The sequence below is a fragment of the Bos indicus x Bos taurus genome, chromosome 18, assembly GCF_003369695.1.
Source record: "Bos indicus x Bos taurus breed Angus x Brahman F1 hybrid chromosome 18, Bos_hybrid_MaternalHap_v2.0, whole genome shotgun sequence".
NCBI classification, from domain to species: domain Eukaryota; kingdom Metazoa; phylum Chordata; class Mammalia; order Artiodactyla; family Bovidae; genus Bos; species Bos indicus x Bos taurus.
In genome coordinates, this window is record NC_040093.1 from 3,844,304 (window position 1) to 3,858,844 (window position 14,541).

General features: G+C 56.4%; 1 protein-coding gene and 1 long non-coding RNA gene across 2 annotated transcripts; both read left to right on the forward strand.

The window, feature by feature from the left end:
- The first annotated feature begins 1,694 nt into the window (after positions 1–1,694).
- On the forward strand, positions 1,695–6,422 carry LOC113876003. Its single transcript, XR_003506371.1, has 2 exons — positions 1,695–3,714; positions 5,800–6,422. It is a non-coding gene; the product is annotated as an uncharacterized LOC113876003 (long non-coding RNA).
- Positions 6,423–11,642: 5,220 nt separating this feature from the next.
- Positions 11,643–14,352, forward strand: ZNF580 (zinc finger protein 580). Its single transcript, XM_027514795.1, has 2 exons — positions 11,643–12,308; positions 13,639–14,352. Exons 1-2 carry the CDS (start codon positions 11,901–11,903, stop codon positions 14,167–14,169), a joined length of 939 nt encoding a protein of 312 aa, XP_027370596.1. The 5' UTR covers positions 11,643–11,900; the 3' UTR covers positions 14,170–14,352.
- Positions 14,353–14,541: the final 189 nt, after the last annotated feature.

Consider the following 14,541-nt stretch of genomic DNA (forward strand, 5'->3'; position numbering starts at 1 on the left):
CGCGCGCACACACATTATCTCTTTAGAACTCTCAGCCCCATCACCCCTTCTGTAGCTCAAATCTCGTTTGTTTCTCAGCTAGATTTCGGCCCCAGCCTCCTCCCTACTCTCTGAACTTTCACTCTCTAGCCCGACAACATAGGCAGAGAGACCTTTCTAAACTCTCATCCTTTCCTAGCTCAAAATCCTTCTACACTCCCTCTTGACTCAAGACAGAAATCTCAACTCCTTTTGCCCTGCGTTGGAAGGCCTTCATAACGAAGTTCCCGCCAAGCTCGCTGACCTCCTCTTACCCCTTTGTGCATCTTTCAAACACAGCATGTCATAACCCCCAGTGAAACCCTCATGCTTTCATTGCTCCAGGTGCCAGGTCTTGGACTCTTCTCACTACCCAGAATAACCTTTCCTGGGGGATCCTGGCCATTTCATCAAGCCTTAATTCCTCCAGAAAGCAACCTCTGACTCCTGCCTAGTTCCAGATCCCAGGCTGACTGAGGCACTCCTTCAGGCTACCGGTTTACTGGAATGCTTGTAAAGCCCTCATATGACACTTCCCTCATTAACTCCCAGCTCGCCCCGATGCCTGCGACACGAACTCCAAGTTCTTCAAGCTGGTCCCTGTTGATGTCTCAGCTAGCATTGTCCCTGGCTGTGCACATGATGCTCGCAGCTGCTGCTGTGCTTGTGATGTGCTGTGCTTAGTTGCTGAGTCATGTAGACCACCAGAAACCTCTGTCTATGGGGATTCTTCAGGCAAGAATACTGCAGTGGGTTGCCATCCCCTCCTCCGGGGATCTTCCCAACCCAGAGATCGAACCCAGGTCTCCTGTGTTGCAGGCAGATTCTTTACTGTCTGAATCACCAGGAAAGCTCAAGAATACTGAAGTGGGTAGCTGTGGTTCTTAAATGTGTCCCAACTCTTTGTGACTCCATGGACTGTAGATTGCCAGACTCCTCTGTCCATGGGATTCTCCAGCCAAGATTTCTGGAGAAGTCATTCCCTTCTTCAGGAGATCTTGCCAACCCAGGAATCAAACCTGCATCTCTTGCATTGACAGGCAGGTTCTTTACAACTGAGCCGCCAAGGATGTTTCATCACCCTGAAAGAAGAATGGTTCTTTAGGCTGTTTGCAGTCCTGGCCTTTGCCTCCACTTCACTGCACTTGTAACTGCATTCACGATTCCCAAAGGCGGGCTAACTCTTTTGTCCACATCTGAGCTCAGATGTTTCCTCCAGGAAAACTTTCTAATTCTGCACCCCTCCCCCCACCCCAGTTGGGTCCTGTGCCCCTTCTGACCCCCTGGAGTGCCTCATCACCGCACTTGTGACCCTACTTTGTAGTTGCCTGTTTGTTAGTTGGCCTCCCGTAGATTAGTGTCTCCAATATGGAGGCCACCAGCCATGCATCGGTATTGAGCACTTGAAACAGGATTAGTCCAGGTTAAGGTCTAAAGTGGCAGCTGCTAGCAGATACTGTTTTGAGAATGGCAGGTGCTGGCCTTGAGTCTGATACAGTTCACAAAATTCAAGTTCTCAGTAATGGAACAGTGCATCTGAGACCACGTCTACAATGACTACCCAGCTCCATTAACAAAAAAATATGTATTTTTTGGCTGCACTGAGTTCTTCTTGCTGCACAGGCTTTCTCCAGTTGCAGCAAGCAGGGGCTACTCTTTGTTGAAGTGTGGGACCTCTCATTGCCGTGGCTTCTCTTCTTGTGGAGCACAGGCTCTAGGTGCTCCAGCTTCAGGAGTTGCAGCGCATGAGCTCATTAGTTTCGGCGCACAAGCTTAACTGCTCCTTGGCATTTAGGCTCTTTCTGGACCAGGGGTCGAACCTGTGTCTCCTACATTGGCAGGTGGGTTCCTATTGACTGTGCCACCAGGGAAATCCTCCAGCTCCATTTTTGATGCCTAAGCCACAGTGACTCCATTTTTATTTTACTTACATTCTTTACTGGTTATAGAAGATGTACGAAGACAATGTATGCTTGACAGGCCATAAAACAGGCTGTTCTGGTCAACATAAAGTTCAAGACAGATCATGTATCAGCCAGAAGGACTTCCCCATACATCAACATCTGAAAATTTCTTCTTAATCTACATCTGAATATAGAAAAGTAAGATTAAAAGGAAAAGCAAAGAGTGTCTAACAGTGCATGACAGATGAGGAAACTGAGTCATCACATGCTTTTCAGATTTGCCTAGAGACAGGAGTTCCCTGGCGGTTCAGTAATTAGGACTTGGTGCTTTCACTGCAGTGGATCTGGGTTCAATCCCTGGTGTTGGACAACTAAGATCCCATAAGCCAAGCAGCCTGGAGAGGGGAGGGGTGGGGAGGTTGGCCTGGAGAAATTTGAGGTCTGATTGATTTGAAACGAGAATTGGAATCCTGCTGTTTCTAAGCTCCTCATTACAATCTGATCTTTGCCAGGAAACATGGAATGCCCACTCTTTCAAGACAGTGGGTACTGAGGCAAGAAGGCGGCCGTTTGTGAATTCCCAGCGCTCTGCGTGGGTAGGAGCTAGAAAGCCCAGCCTTCTGGTTTTTCCTGGCCAGCACCCACAGCCAGCCTTGAGGGCTGTGTCACATTCGGACAGCTCTTTCCCTAACCATCTTTCAGCTGCACCCCTCTAACTCTCAGGGACCATAGGACACGTTCCCGAAAATGACGGTCTGGGGATGAGAAAGTGTAAAGACCTCCCGGATTTAGGATGTAACCCTGGCTCCGGCACCCACTTGCTGTGGGACCATCAGCCTCTCACTTAAACTCCTTGCGCGTCAGTTCCCTCATCTGTAAAATGCTAGGACTGAATCTGACACCTTCTTGTTCAAGGTCTCTTTTCGGCATATATCCGATTCTTTAGTGATGCTGACTCGTCGTTGTTGAATTTGTCTCTTGATTGTCATCCCTACCTGCTTCTCCTAGGTGCTCGGGTTCCTGGGAAGATGTCAATATTTTGGTCTCTGTCGCCCCCATGAGGCTTATGAGAGTTCCTTGTTGCAGCAGGTGTCCAATGCAGGTAACATGTGTCGCCTCTTAAGGTAGAGGAAGGCGGGGACTACCTAGGTCTGGTTGGCTCACGCTTTTACCCCCATAAGCTGGTATCTAAGAGCCATTTGTGTTGAACAATACACAACAGATATGTGTTGAACAAAATAACTCCGCTTCAAGCCAGCGGAACTAAAGGTCCTTGGAACCCTTCCTTTGAGGGGTATGTTTCCGGGCGGAAGGCTTTTCGTGACCCCCCCTCCCCCCACCCCGCCCCTCTGCTCGGTGGTCGGAGCCCGTGTGTCCCCACTTAGGGCTCCCGGGTAGGGGGTTAATGTTTTCGCCTCCTGCACTCCGGGATCGGGCTTTCGGGAGGCCATTCCTCATAACGGACGAACAGAAGGGTCACGCCCGGAGTAAGGGCCCTGGAGCACGAGACCAGATCACCAAGACCGGACCTGCTGACCCACTGAGGGGACATGGTGCTTGCAGCTGCTGCTGTGCTAGTGATGTGCTGTGCTTAGTTGCTGAGTCATGTCCGACTCTTTGTGACCCCATGGACTGTAGCCCTCCAGAAACCTCTGTCTATGGTTTGTGCCGAGCCTCTTGGGAACAGAGAAGAGGCGGAAACCAGGCAGGTCTTGGGGCGGGGAGCGGGGGAGGTGGCTTTGGAAAGAGACGGTGGGGAGGTGATGGGATCGACCGAATACAGACTCTGGAGGTGAGAGGCTTCATTGGCGGCCGCGGTGGGGATGGCGGGGGTGGGGGGCAGTGGAAACACTTAATTGGTGTCGCAGGACCTGCATGAAAGGAAGAGACCTTGGAGCTGGAGAGAAAGATACTCCAAGGGTATTTAACCGTTTGCTTTGCCCCTTCGCTCTGTCCTTATCAATCCCTGCTCACTGACTGGACGGGCACAGACGCCGTGAGTGGGGAAGCCCAGTAACACGGCCCCACCCAGCGCGCGGCTGTCCCAGCTGCCCGCCGGCTTCCAGGAACGCGGCCTGTCTCAAGGCCCACGCTCTCGCCCGTCCGGACGTCCTGTGCTTCATTTGTGAAGCTTGTGGCAAGGCCTGCAAAGGACCCCGCTGTCTCTGCCCGCCCCGTCTCACCCACCGAGCTTCCTGCCGCTGCTCCTGCTGCTCCTGGCAGGTCAGCCTTACCAGGGAGCCGGTCAGCACGCCCTGGTGTATCAGGGCAGACTGGGTCTCCTGCTAATGTGGGCACAAAAAGGGAAAGATACAGTGAAAGTCTCTCAGGCGTGTCTGACTCTTTGCGACCCTATGGACTGTAGTTCATGGTATTCTCCAGGCCAGAATACTGGAGTGGGTAGCTGTTCCCATCGCCAAGGGATCTTCCCAACCGAGGGATTGAATACTTGTCTCCCGAATTGCAGGCGGATTCTTTACCAGCTGAGCCATCGGGGGAGCCATCAGGGAAGCCCATGGTGGATGCATAGGGAGGGAAGGGCACAACAGGCATGCCTTTAGGGGGCCACGTCCTGGGAATCCTGCCCCAGGCCGCCAGCATCCAGCTCGAGGGCTGTCAGTTGCAGAGCTAGGCCCTGGCATCTCTGAAGGACAAGGCAGCATCCTTTTCTGTGCTGAGTCTTTCTAACACTGAATGATCTTCAGCCTTCGGGTGTGCTGCGAGTCCGTGGGTGGCAGGGGAAGCAGGAGACAGTATCATGAAAGATGCATTCAACTCCCAGGGCGATTTCTGGTCTCCTTGGCTCAGATGGCAAAGAATCTGCCTGCAATGCAGGAGATCCCTGGGTCAGGAAGGTCTCCAGGACTGGGAAATGGCAACCCACTCCAGTTTTCTTGTCTGGAGAATCCCCATGGACAGAGGAGCCCGACGGACTGCAGTCCATGGGGTCATAAAGAGTTGGACACGACTGAGCGACTAACAACACTTTTTCCTATTGTAGAATGACTGGTTCCTTCTCCAGCCTAGAACGATAAAGTGACTTTTATTTTTTATTTTTATATTTTTTGATAAAGTGACTTTAAAGGCAAGTCACTTTTCGGACAAAAGCTATCTCTTTTGTCTTCCCTCCCTCCGCATCTGCCGCGTCTCCGAATAGTGACTTTATACTGGCTGGGTATTTTCTTTTTTTCAATCCTCCGATGGCAGAGGTGAGGCGCGCAGGCACCCGGAACTGTGGTTCGCGGGTGTTTGTTTCCCGCCGGGACAGATGCCTCGGGCCCCGCCCGGCCGCAATGGGAGCCGGAAGAGGGCTTCGGGCTCTTAGAGTCCATCTCCACCGCGCCGCGGACGGATGTCCCAGGGCCGCGTCTCGGGCCACTTCCCGCCGCGCTCGGACCCGAGAGGCTCCCGCACTGCCAGCCGGCGCCGGGAGGCAGGGCCTGAGCTCCGCACGGCCGGAGAGGCCCGAGCGGCGCGGTGCGTCCGCTGGGGCGCCCGCTCAGACGCAGGCACGCGGGGCGGAACGACTCGGAGCTGGTGGGTTCCGTGGAAAGAGCTAATTTAGAGGATCCTGCGTTTGTCCGCCCCTCAGGCTCTCAGAGGGCTCCTCGACCCCGAGCCTCTTCGGGGGCCATGGGCCCTCCTTCCCTAGGATGGACCCTGCCCACCTCGGGAGGCCCGTCACCCGCTCACCGCCGGGGATGGTGTTGGCCCGGTGTGGCCGGAGCCCAGGCGCTCCTCCTGTCCCCGTCCCTCCCCGGGAGCTCCCCGCATCGCCGGAGCCACAGCACTTCCCGCTCGGAGGTCTTCAAGCACGCCAGCGAGGATTCGGAGGCGTCGCTTCATACACCTGCCCGCTGTGCTCTTGTGTTCTCAGGAGGCCCGGCGGCTGGCCCAGCACGTCCAGGACCGCTCGGCTGGAAGGGATTTCCTGGACGGTGGAGGGACCGCAGGGGCCCCGTAGAGGCTCCCGTTTCTGGTACAGAGGGTAGAGTGCAGGGTCTGGGCCCCCTGCTTACTTGCCTGTGATCTGAGGCTGCCTCGCTGGGCCAGTTTCCTCCTCCTGAAATTACTTGTGACCTCCAGCTATCCTGGCCAGCGGGGAGAAGCAGGAGTCTCTTGTTGGATCCCTGACTCTCCCACAGTCTCTCTTCATAGCCTGGGATCGATCACCACCCATCCTGGACTCAGTTTCTGTGAGATGGGACAGAATGAAGCGTCCTTATCAGGTGAGCTGCAAACTCACCTAATATGAAGGTAGCACACAGTGTGGCATAACTTTTCTTTTTTCCCTTTGACCGAGCAGAACAACTCGCGGAGTCTTCGTAGCGCCTTGGCGGATCTTAGTATTAGTTCCCAACCAGGGATGGAACCTGCGCCCTTGGCAGTGAAAGCCAGGAGTCCTAAGCACTGGACTGCCAGGGCGTTACCTTCATCACTTCTTTCTAGTAACTCATGGTGCCTGCCGAGGCAGATGAAAATAAACGTTCGTTAGTTTGAGTCCTTTTTAAATTGCAGTGGTAGGACTGGAACCCAACCAAGGTGGGAACCTTTCCTTTGTGGGTGTGGATTGTAGGCTGGAGTGCTGTCCTAGGAGTAGGTCCCTCAGTTGGGTCGGAGCTGGGTGATGCCACATGTGGCTGGGCCACCTCAAGAAGGTCCTCAGATCCCAGGCGGAGGAACTTGGGGACTTGGTCCTGAGGGTCACAGGGGATGTGCATGTGAGGCAGCTGTGAGATGAGTATCGGGCCAGGGTGGGAGGAGTTCTGGGGGCCAGGGTACCAGGGAGAAGGCTGGTGCAAGGGCCCAGGTGGGAGGAAGGAGCCAGAGCTGGAGCTTGGGGGGTGGAGGAGGAGGGAGGGAGCACTCGGTGCCTGCCCGGCTTTGGGGAGTGGGGGTGGTGGTGGGATGGGGACCTATGGGTGGATATAGGGTGTTACCGTGACCCTGTCCCAGGAGAGAAGCAGGGCATTTTGTTTGGGTGGGGGAGATGAGCTTTACCTTCGGGCAGGGTGACTGAATTCCATTCATTCAATCATTTAACTAGTATTGAATTCAGCTGCTCCTGGCTCCCCAGACCTTTTCTAGAGTCTGAGGATAGACTTGCCCAGGACAGAGCAGGAAAGGCAGGCAGGAAAATAGCAAATCCGTTAAGGAGCAAGACCCTCACTGACCATAAATCGAGATGCAGAGGAGATGGCCCGAGGGGCAGAGGGGGGCTTCCCCTCCCCTCCCTGGCTCTGATATCACCTGCAGCGCTCCAGTGATGAAGGGTTACTTGAGTTCCCACCTGGCCAGAAAGGATGCGTCCTTGTAAGGGGTTGGGAGGAACATTGCAGAGGGAGGAGCAGCACATACAAGGCCCAGGAGGTGGGAGAGGTTGGCAAGGGGGCACCGTGGCGCTAGGGGCCAGTCCACACAGGGCTGGGGCGCTTCTGGGGTTTAGTCTAAAGTGCAGCAAGAAGGGTTTGGGGTTAGGGAGTGACATGTTTTGGTGGGTTTACAAAATTGCTTCAGTGTTGCCATAGGGAGAGGAGGCCAGAGGAGGCAGAGGGGTGGGAGGGGAGGCTGTTACCATGGCAGCAGTGGGCTGGGGACAAGCCCGAGGTGCCCGCAGACAGTGGCCATGACCTCTGACTTGGGTCAGGTAGAGGCAGTGCCATCCTGGCTCCCCCACCTGAGGATGCATGGCTTCCGGCCCATCACGTGACGTCTCTGAGCTTCTGTTTCGTCTATAAGGTTGGGATCCTCAAGACACTTCCCGTCTGGGTCTGCTCTGAGGACTTGGTGCATCTAACGACCACAACCGCTGGCACCCTGCTGTTCAGTCGCTCAGTCCTGTCCGACTCTGCGACCCCATGGACTGCAGCATGCCAGACCTCCCTGTCCATCACCATCTCCCAGAGTTTGTTCAAACTCATGTCCATTGAGTCTGTGATGCCATCCAACCATCTCATCCTCTGTCGTCCCCTTCTCCTCCTGCCCTCAGTCTTTCCCAGCATCAGTGTGTTTTCCAGGGAGTCAGTTCTTATTAGGTGGTCAAAGTATTGGAGCTTCAGCTTCAGCATCAGTCCTTCCAATGAATATTCAGGGTTGATTTCCTTTAGGATGGACTGGTTGGATCTCCTTGGAGTCCAAGGGCACCGTAGGAAAGGCCCAATAAATGTTAGTCATTGTTACTATTTCGAGATGGGTGTGGTTCTCACCTACAAAGCTAGTTTTCTGGATCTGAAACTTAAGAAAGGGATCCAGGGGAGAGATTCACGGGGGTGTCTCTGTAGCCCAGGATCTGTGTTGTTCCCTCCAGGGACATTTGGCCAGACCTGTTGTCACAGCCGGCTGAGAGGTTTGGGTGGGGGCGGGGCTGACGGTGCTTCCGGCATCTGAAGGGTGGCACCACAGATGCTGGTCAACCTCCCATAGTGTGCAGGACAGCTCCACAGCAAAGAATGGCCCAGCCCCCAGAGGTCAGCAGCGCCAAAGCTGAGAGGCCTGGTGTAGACAGAGGGGTGTTGGCCCCTGAAGCCGGTCTGCTGCTGCTACTGCTAAGTCGCTTCAGTCGTGTCCGACTGTGCGACCCCGTGGACTACAGCCTACCAGGCTCCTCCATCCATGGGATTTTCCAGGCAACAGTACTGGAGTGGGGTGCCACTGCTGGGCACACTCTCTCAATCCACCAGTTTCCATCCATTTTCCCTACCACCTGCCATGAAACTAGAGGAGGAAGAACTTGTAGGACCAACGATGTACAGTAGGGAGCCACACTTTAAAAAGTGAAAAGGAACAGCTGAAATAATTTTAAGGACTCATTTAATACTTAACCCACTCAGTTTACCCAGAGTATCCTTTCTCAGTGGAATCCACACAGACATCATTCACGATGTACTTTACACTCTTTGTACTCAGTCTTCAGAATCTGAGGGGTGTCTGCATCGCAGCCCACCTCAGGTCAGCCTGGACACGTGCCAAGTGCTCGAGAGCCACGTGGTGGCCAGTGGTTGCCCTTCAGGACTGTACAATTCTGGAGGATCTTTGTTTTTCTAATAAAACTTTTATTGAATAAAAAATTAAGACAAACACCAAAGTTATTCTCCAAATCACGTAAGATATAGTGATGCCATACAGTAGGCCCTTGTTGGTTATCCATTTGAAATATAGCAGTGTGAACATGTCCATCCTAAACTCACTATCCTTCCCTCCCCATCCTCTCCCACTTCCAGAACCTAAGAGCCTTCTTTTAAGTTGGTGAGTCTGTTTATTTTTTTTGGTTGCATCAAGTTTTAATTGTTGCATGTGGGATCTAGTTCCCTGACCAGGGATTGAACCCCGGCCCTCCGAGTTGGGAGTGTGGAGTCTTAGTCACTGGACCACCAGGGAAGTCCCTGTGAGTCTGCTTCTGTCTTGTACATAAGTTCATCAGTATCATTTAAGATTCTGCATATAAGGGATGTCATACAATGTTTCAGTTTTCCTGACCACTCAGTATGACAATCTCTAGGGCCATCCATATTGCTGCAAAAGACATGATTTTGTTCTTTTGCTGGTGGAGTAATATTCCATTGTATCTGTGAATGACATCTTGATCCATTCATTTGTTGATGGGCCTTTAGGCTGCTTCCAGGTCTCCTCTATTTTAAACATGGCTGCAGGGGAGGATCTTTAGCCTGATACCACAATTGTTTGGTCACTTGCAGGTTTCTTGAAGGTTTTCTGAAGAATGTTTCATCAGTTCCAGCTTACTGTTGCCCCACCTAGAGACTTTTTTCTATTTCTGGGGATTTATGTGTGCATTTTCTGGCATTTAGATTCAGTTCAGTTCAGTCACTCAGTCGTGTCTGTCTCTTTGCAACCCCATGAATTGCAGCATGCAAGGCTTCCCTGTCCATCACCAACTCCCAGAGTTCACTCAAACTCACGTCCATCGAGTCGGTGATGCCATCCAGCCATCTCATCCTCTGTCCTCCCCTTCTCCTCCTGCCCCCAATCCCTCCCAGCATCAGAGTCTTTTCCAAGGAGTCAACTCTTCTCATGAGGTGGCCAAAGTACTGGAGCTTCAGCTTTAGCATCATTCCTTCCAAAGAACACCCAGGGCTGATCTCCTTCAGAATGGACTGGTTGGATCTCCTTTCAGTCCAAGGGACTCTCAAAGAGTCTTCTCCAACACCACAGTTCAAAAGCATCAATTCTTTGGTGCTCAGCTTTCTTCACAGTCCAACTCTCACATCCATACATGACTACTGGAAAAACCATAGCCTTGACTAGATGGACCTTTGTTGGCAAAGTAATGTCTCTGCTTTTGAATATGCTATCTAGGTTGGTCATAACTTTCCTTCCAAGGAGTAAGCGTCTTTTAATTTCATGGCTGCAGCACCATCTGCAGTGATTTTGGAGCCCCCCAAAATAAAGTCTGACACTGTTTCTGTTTCCCCATCTATTTCCCATGAAGTGATGGGGCTAGATCCCATGATCTTAGTTTTCTAAATGTTAAGCTTTAAGCCAACTTTTTCACTCTTTCATCAAGAGGCTTTTTAGTTCCTCTTCACTTTCTGCCATAAGGGTGGTGTTATCTGCATATCTGAGGTTATTGATATTTCTCCCGGCAATCTTGATTCCAGCTTGTGCTGCTTCCAGCCCAGCGTTTCTCATGATGTACTCTGCATAGAAGTTAAATAAGCAGGGTGACAATATACAGCCTTGACGTACTCCTTTTCCTATTTGGAACCAGTCTGTTGTTCCATGTCCAGTTCTAACTGTTGCTTCCTGACCTGCATATAGGTTTCTCAAAAGGCAGGTCAGGTGGTATGGTATTCCCATCCCTTTCAAAAGGGAATGGCAAACCACTTCAGTATTCTTGCCTTGAGAACCCCATGAACAGAATGAAAAGGCAAAATGATAGGATACTGAAAGAGGAACTCCCCAGGTCGGTAGGCATTTAGATTATTGCCCAGTAAAACATATTTGCGATCCAAGCCAAATATAACTGAACCCTCTGTGGCCCGCGGGTCTCCAGTTTGCAACTGGCTGAGTGTGGTTAAGGAGCTGTACCTCAAGGTGGGTAGCCACTAGCCACCTATTTATTTAAAAAAGAGAAAGAAACGTTTTAAAGTCAGGTCCTCAACCACGAGCCACCTTTCAGATATGCGGCAGTTCCCCTGCACAAAGAGCAGGTCAGAGGATTTTTTCCATCACTGCAGAAAGTTCTTGTTGGCAGTTCTCTCAGAGGGAGCTCTGGCCCAAGCTGGGTCCTTGGTCGGGGCGCGAGCTTAGTGCCGGTTCTCTCCGCTCTGTGCCCCCAGCTACCACGCTGGCCCCACGCAGCTCTGGTGCCGGCGGCGCGTGGCGTTCGCTCCCGGATCATCGCGCAACCGGAGGACGAGCTTCGGGCGCGCGGAGTGGGGCCTTGCGCGCGGCTCCCAGCGCTGCTCTCCGGGTTCCAACTCCTCGCGTGCTCCGCCTGCACCCGCCTTGCAGCGCTGCGGCCACCTGGCTGCCCGGAGCCGACCCCCGCTCTAGGTCCCGGGCCGGCCTGGATGCCCTGCCATCCTCTGGTCATCGGCACCCCCCCCTTCCAATCCTAATCTCCCCACCTGAGGACTCTGGTTCTCTCCGGTCCTCTGTCCCCTTCCCCATCCCCCCATGAGAAGCGCCCCCCCCATCTCCCCATCTCGGGACTCTGGTCCTTTGGACCCCCCCCCCGTCCCCCGCCCCAACCCACCCAATGAGAAGCCCACCCCTCCGCATCTGGGGGCTCTGGTCCTCGGCTCCCCCGATATAACAAGCCCACCCCTCCCCATCTGCCCATCTGGCAGGCTTTGGGCTTCTCTGAGCCTCGGTTTCCTCACTTTGTGGGCGGGAGGATCCCGGCGGGGACACGTTGGCGCCCAGGCTGGCCTCTGGACCTGGGACCTGCATCAGCCCCGCGGGCAGAAATGTCGGTCCTCCCGCCCTCGGCCTCGCCGGGCACCGGACGCAGGCGGGATGGCCGGGGCGAGGGGACGGCCTGGGCGACCCCGCTCCGGCGGGACTTCGGGCAGACGCAGCCCCGCCCACCTTCGTTTACCCTCCGACCTTGGTTCCAGGCCCCGAGCAGCTCCCGGCGCGGGCGGTTGCTGCGGTTCCCGCGCTCTGGCCCCCCTCCCCGCTCCCGACCCCCAGAAGCTCAAGAGCGGCGGAACCTTCGCTGCAGCGCGCGCTTCCGGCCGGCGCCGTTTCCCAGGGACGCCGCCGCCCCTCGCGCCCCCGCGCCCCCCGCGCCTGCGTTCCCGGCGCCGCCGGCCCGGAGCTCCCCGAAGCTTCGGCCCCGCCGCCGCCGGCCCTCGCGAGGGGAAGCCCGGGCCGCACGGGACCTCGGCCCGCTGCTCCGGACCCGAGAGGCCGCTGCACCGGGTACAGGGGTCGGGATGGAGGGAGGAGCCGCGCCGGGCCGGCCGTGACCGGGATGGGGGTGGGGCCGACCACGGCGGGGACGGAGCGGCAGGGGCAGCGCGGGTCCTGGGGGAGCGCGGGAAGCTGAGCGGGGCGGCGGGGTGGCGGCGCTGAGCCGGGCACAGCGCGGGGAGGGATGGGGAAGTAAACGTGCTGCATCCCGCGAAAGGGAGGTGCTTGGGAGGGGGGCTCCGACAGCTATGGAGAGGGTCGGAACGATGTCACGGCCTATGGGTAGGGGTCGGGCCAGAGAAGGACCCCCGGGAACGGGGGAGGTGGGGATGTAGCAGGTGTGAAAGTTCACAAGGCGACGCCTGCACAGAAGGCTGGCAGTTGAGGTGTCCTAGCGATGCGTACCTGAAATTCGGAGGTTAGATGATGGAGTGAAAGTCGCTGAGTCGTCTCCGACTCTGTGCGACCCCAGGGACTGTAGCCTGCCAGGGTCCGCTGTCCATAGGATCCTCCAGGCCAGAATACTGGAGTGGGTAGCCGATCCCTCCTCCAGGGGATCTTCCCACCCCAGGGATCGAAACCAGGTCCCCCACGTTGCAGGCGGATTCTTTACCGTCTGAGCCATCAGGGAAGCCCCTAGGTGATGGAGGAGTATGTTGAATCCTTAAGGTGCCAAGTGGAGGAACAACTTAGAGGAGCTCCGGGTGGAAAAGTGGGAACTGGATTAGTGGGACTCTGGGGACGTACCTTGGGAGGAAATTAAGAGCAGCCATAGACGTATCCAGGTTTGGGAGGCCTTCCAGGGAACTAGTGGGCATGGAGGTCTAGGAGGTCTGGAGGCCAAAGAGAGGCCTCTGCGGTGGTCCTCGGGGTGGGGTGAGGGGTGGGGAGAGGATGCATCCTAAGTTGTGGCCGAGGAAGCGACACGTTAGACAAATTCTGGAGGCAAGACTCCTGGCGAGCCTCGGAAGAAGCCATGAAGATGTAAAGGACAAAATAGGCTTGGGATTTGATTGGCTGTCGAGGAGTGAGGGAGGCGGGAAGCAGGAGGAAGGCGAGGAGGAGGAGGAGGAGGGAAGAGGCCGGGTGATGCCCTCGGGTCCCCTGGGGGAGGAGAGGAGGACTCGCGAGGAAAGGCAGGTGGGGTCTCTGAGCTGCTGAGCTTAGCCGGAGAAGCCGTCGAGGCTGCCTGGTGCGGCCGAGCGACTCGGCCTGGAGGCAGCCCCCTTTCCCGTCAGGGAGGAGGTCAGTGGGACAGAGGGCCGCGAGCGCTGAGACGGCGGGGACACTGTCTCCGGGCAGCGGCTCTGTTGACCTGTCTCCCCTCCGCCGCTCCCAGCTGCCGCTCCGGATGCTGCTGTTGCCGCCGCGGCCCCCCCACCCTCGGGCCTCCTCTCCCGAGGCCATGGACCCGCCGCCCCCCAAGGCGCCCCCTTTCCCCCCGGCGGAGGGCCCTGCCTCCACTGCGTCCTCGGCGGCGGGGCCCCGGCCCCCGCGGCTGGGCCGCCACCTGCTTATCGACGCCAACGGGGTCCCCTACACGTACACGGCGCCGCTGGAAGAGGAGCCGCGCGGCCCAACCCCGCGCGAGGCGCCGCCTGGAGAGCCCGGGCCGCGCAAGGGCTACAGCTGCCCCGAGTGCGCCCGCGTCTTCGCCAGCCCCCTGCGGCTGCAGAGCCACCGTGTGTCGCACTCGGACCTCAAGCCCTTCACGTGCGGCGCCTGCGGCAAGGCCTTCAAGCGCTCCAGCCACCTGTCGAGGCACCGCGCCACGCACCGCGCCCGTGCCGGGCCGCCGCACGCCTGCCCGCTCTGCCCGCGCCGCTTCCAGGACGCCGCGGAGCTGGCGCAGCACGTGCGGCTGCACTGAGCCGGCGGGCGGCCCTGGCTCCCCTCCCCGCGCCTGGCGCCCCAGGTGCCGCTCCCGCGTGGTGAACACCTGCTGTCTGCGCGGGAGGGTTGACGAAAGGCTGCGTCTGCAGCTTGGTTCGCTCCTGCGTCTCCCCTCGCACCCGCCACCCTCACCCTCTCTTAATAAACATTCCGCACTTCGCTTCAGGGCTCTTATTTGCGGCGCTGGGGCGGGCGCGGGTGGTGAAGCCAGACCGTGAGCACGTGGGAACCACCGTCCCGGCGCGCGTTTCCGGCCGGAGCCGTTTCCTGGTTGCCCGGGCGCCCCGCCCCCACCGCTTTGCCCTGGACCCTCTCCTCCGTCCCCCGGTCCTCTCCGCCCCTCCTAGGC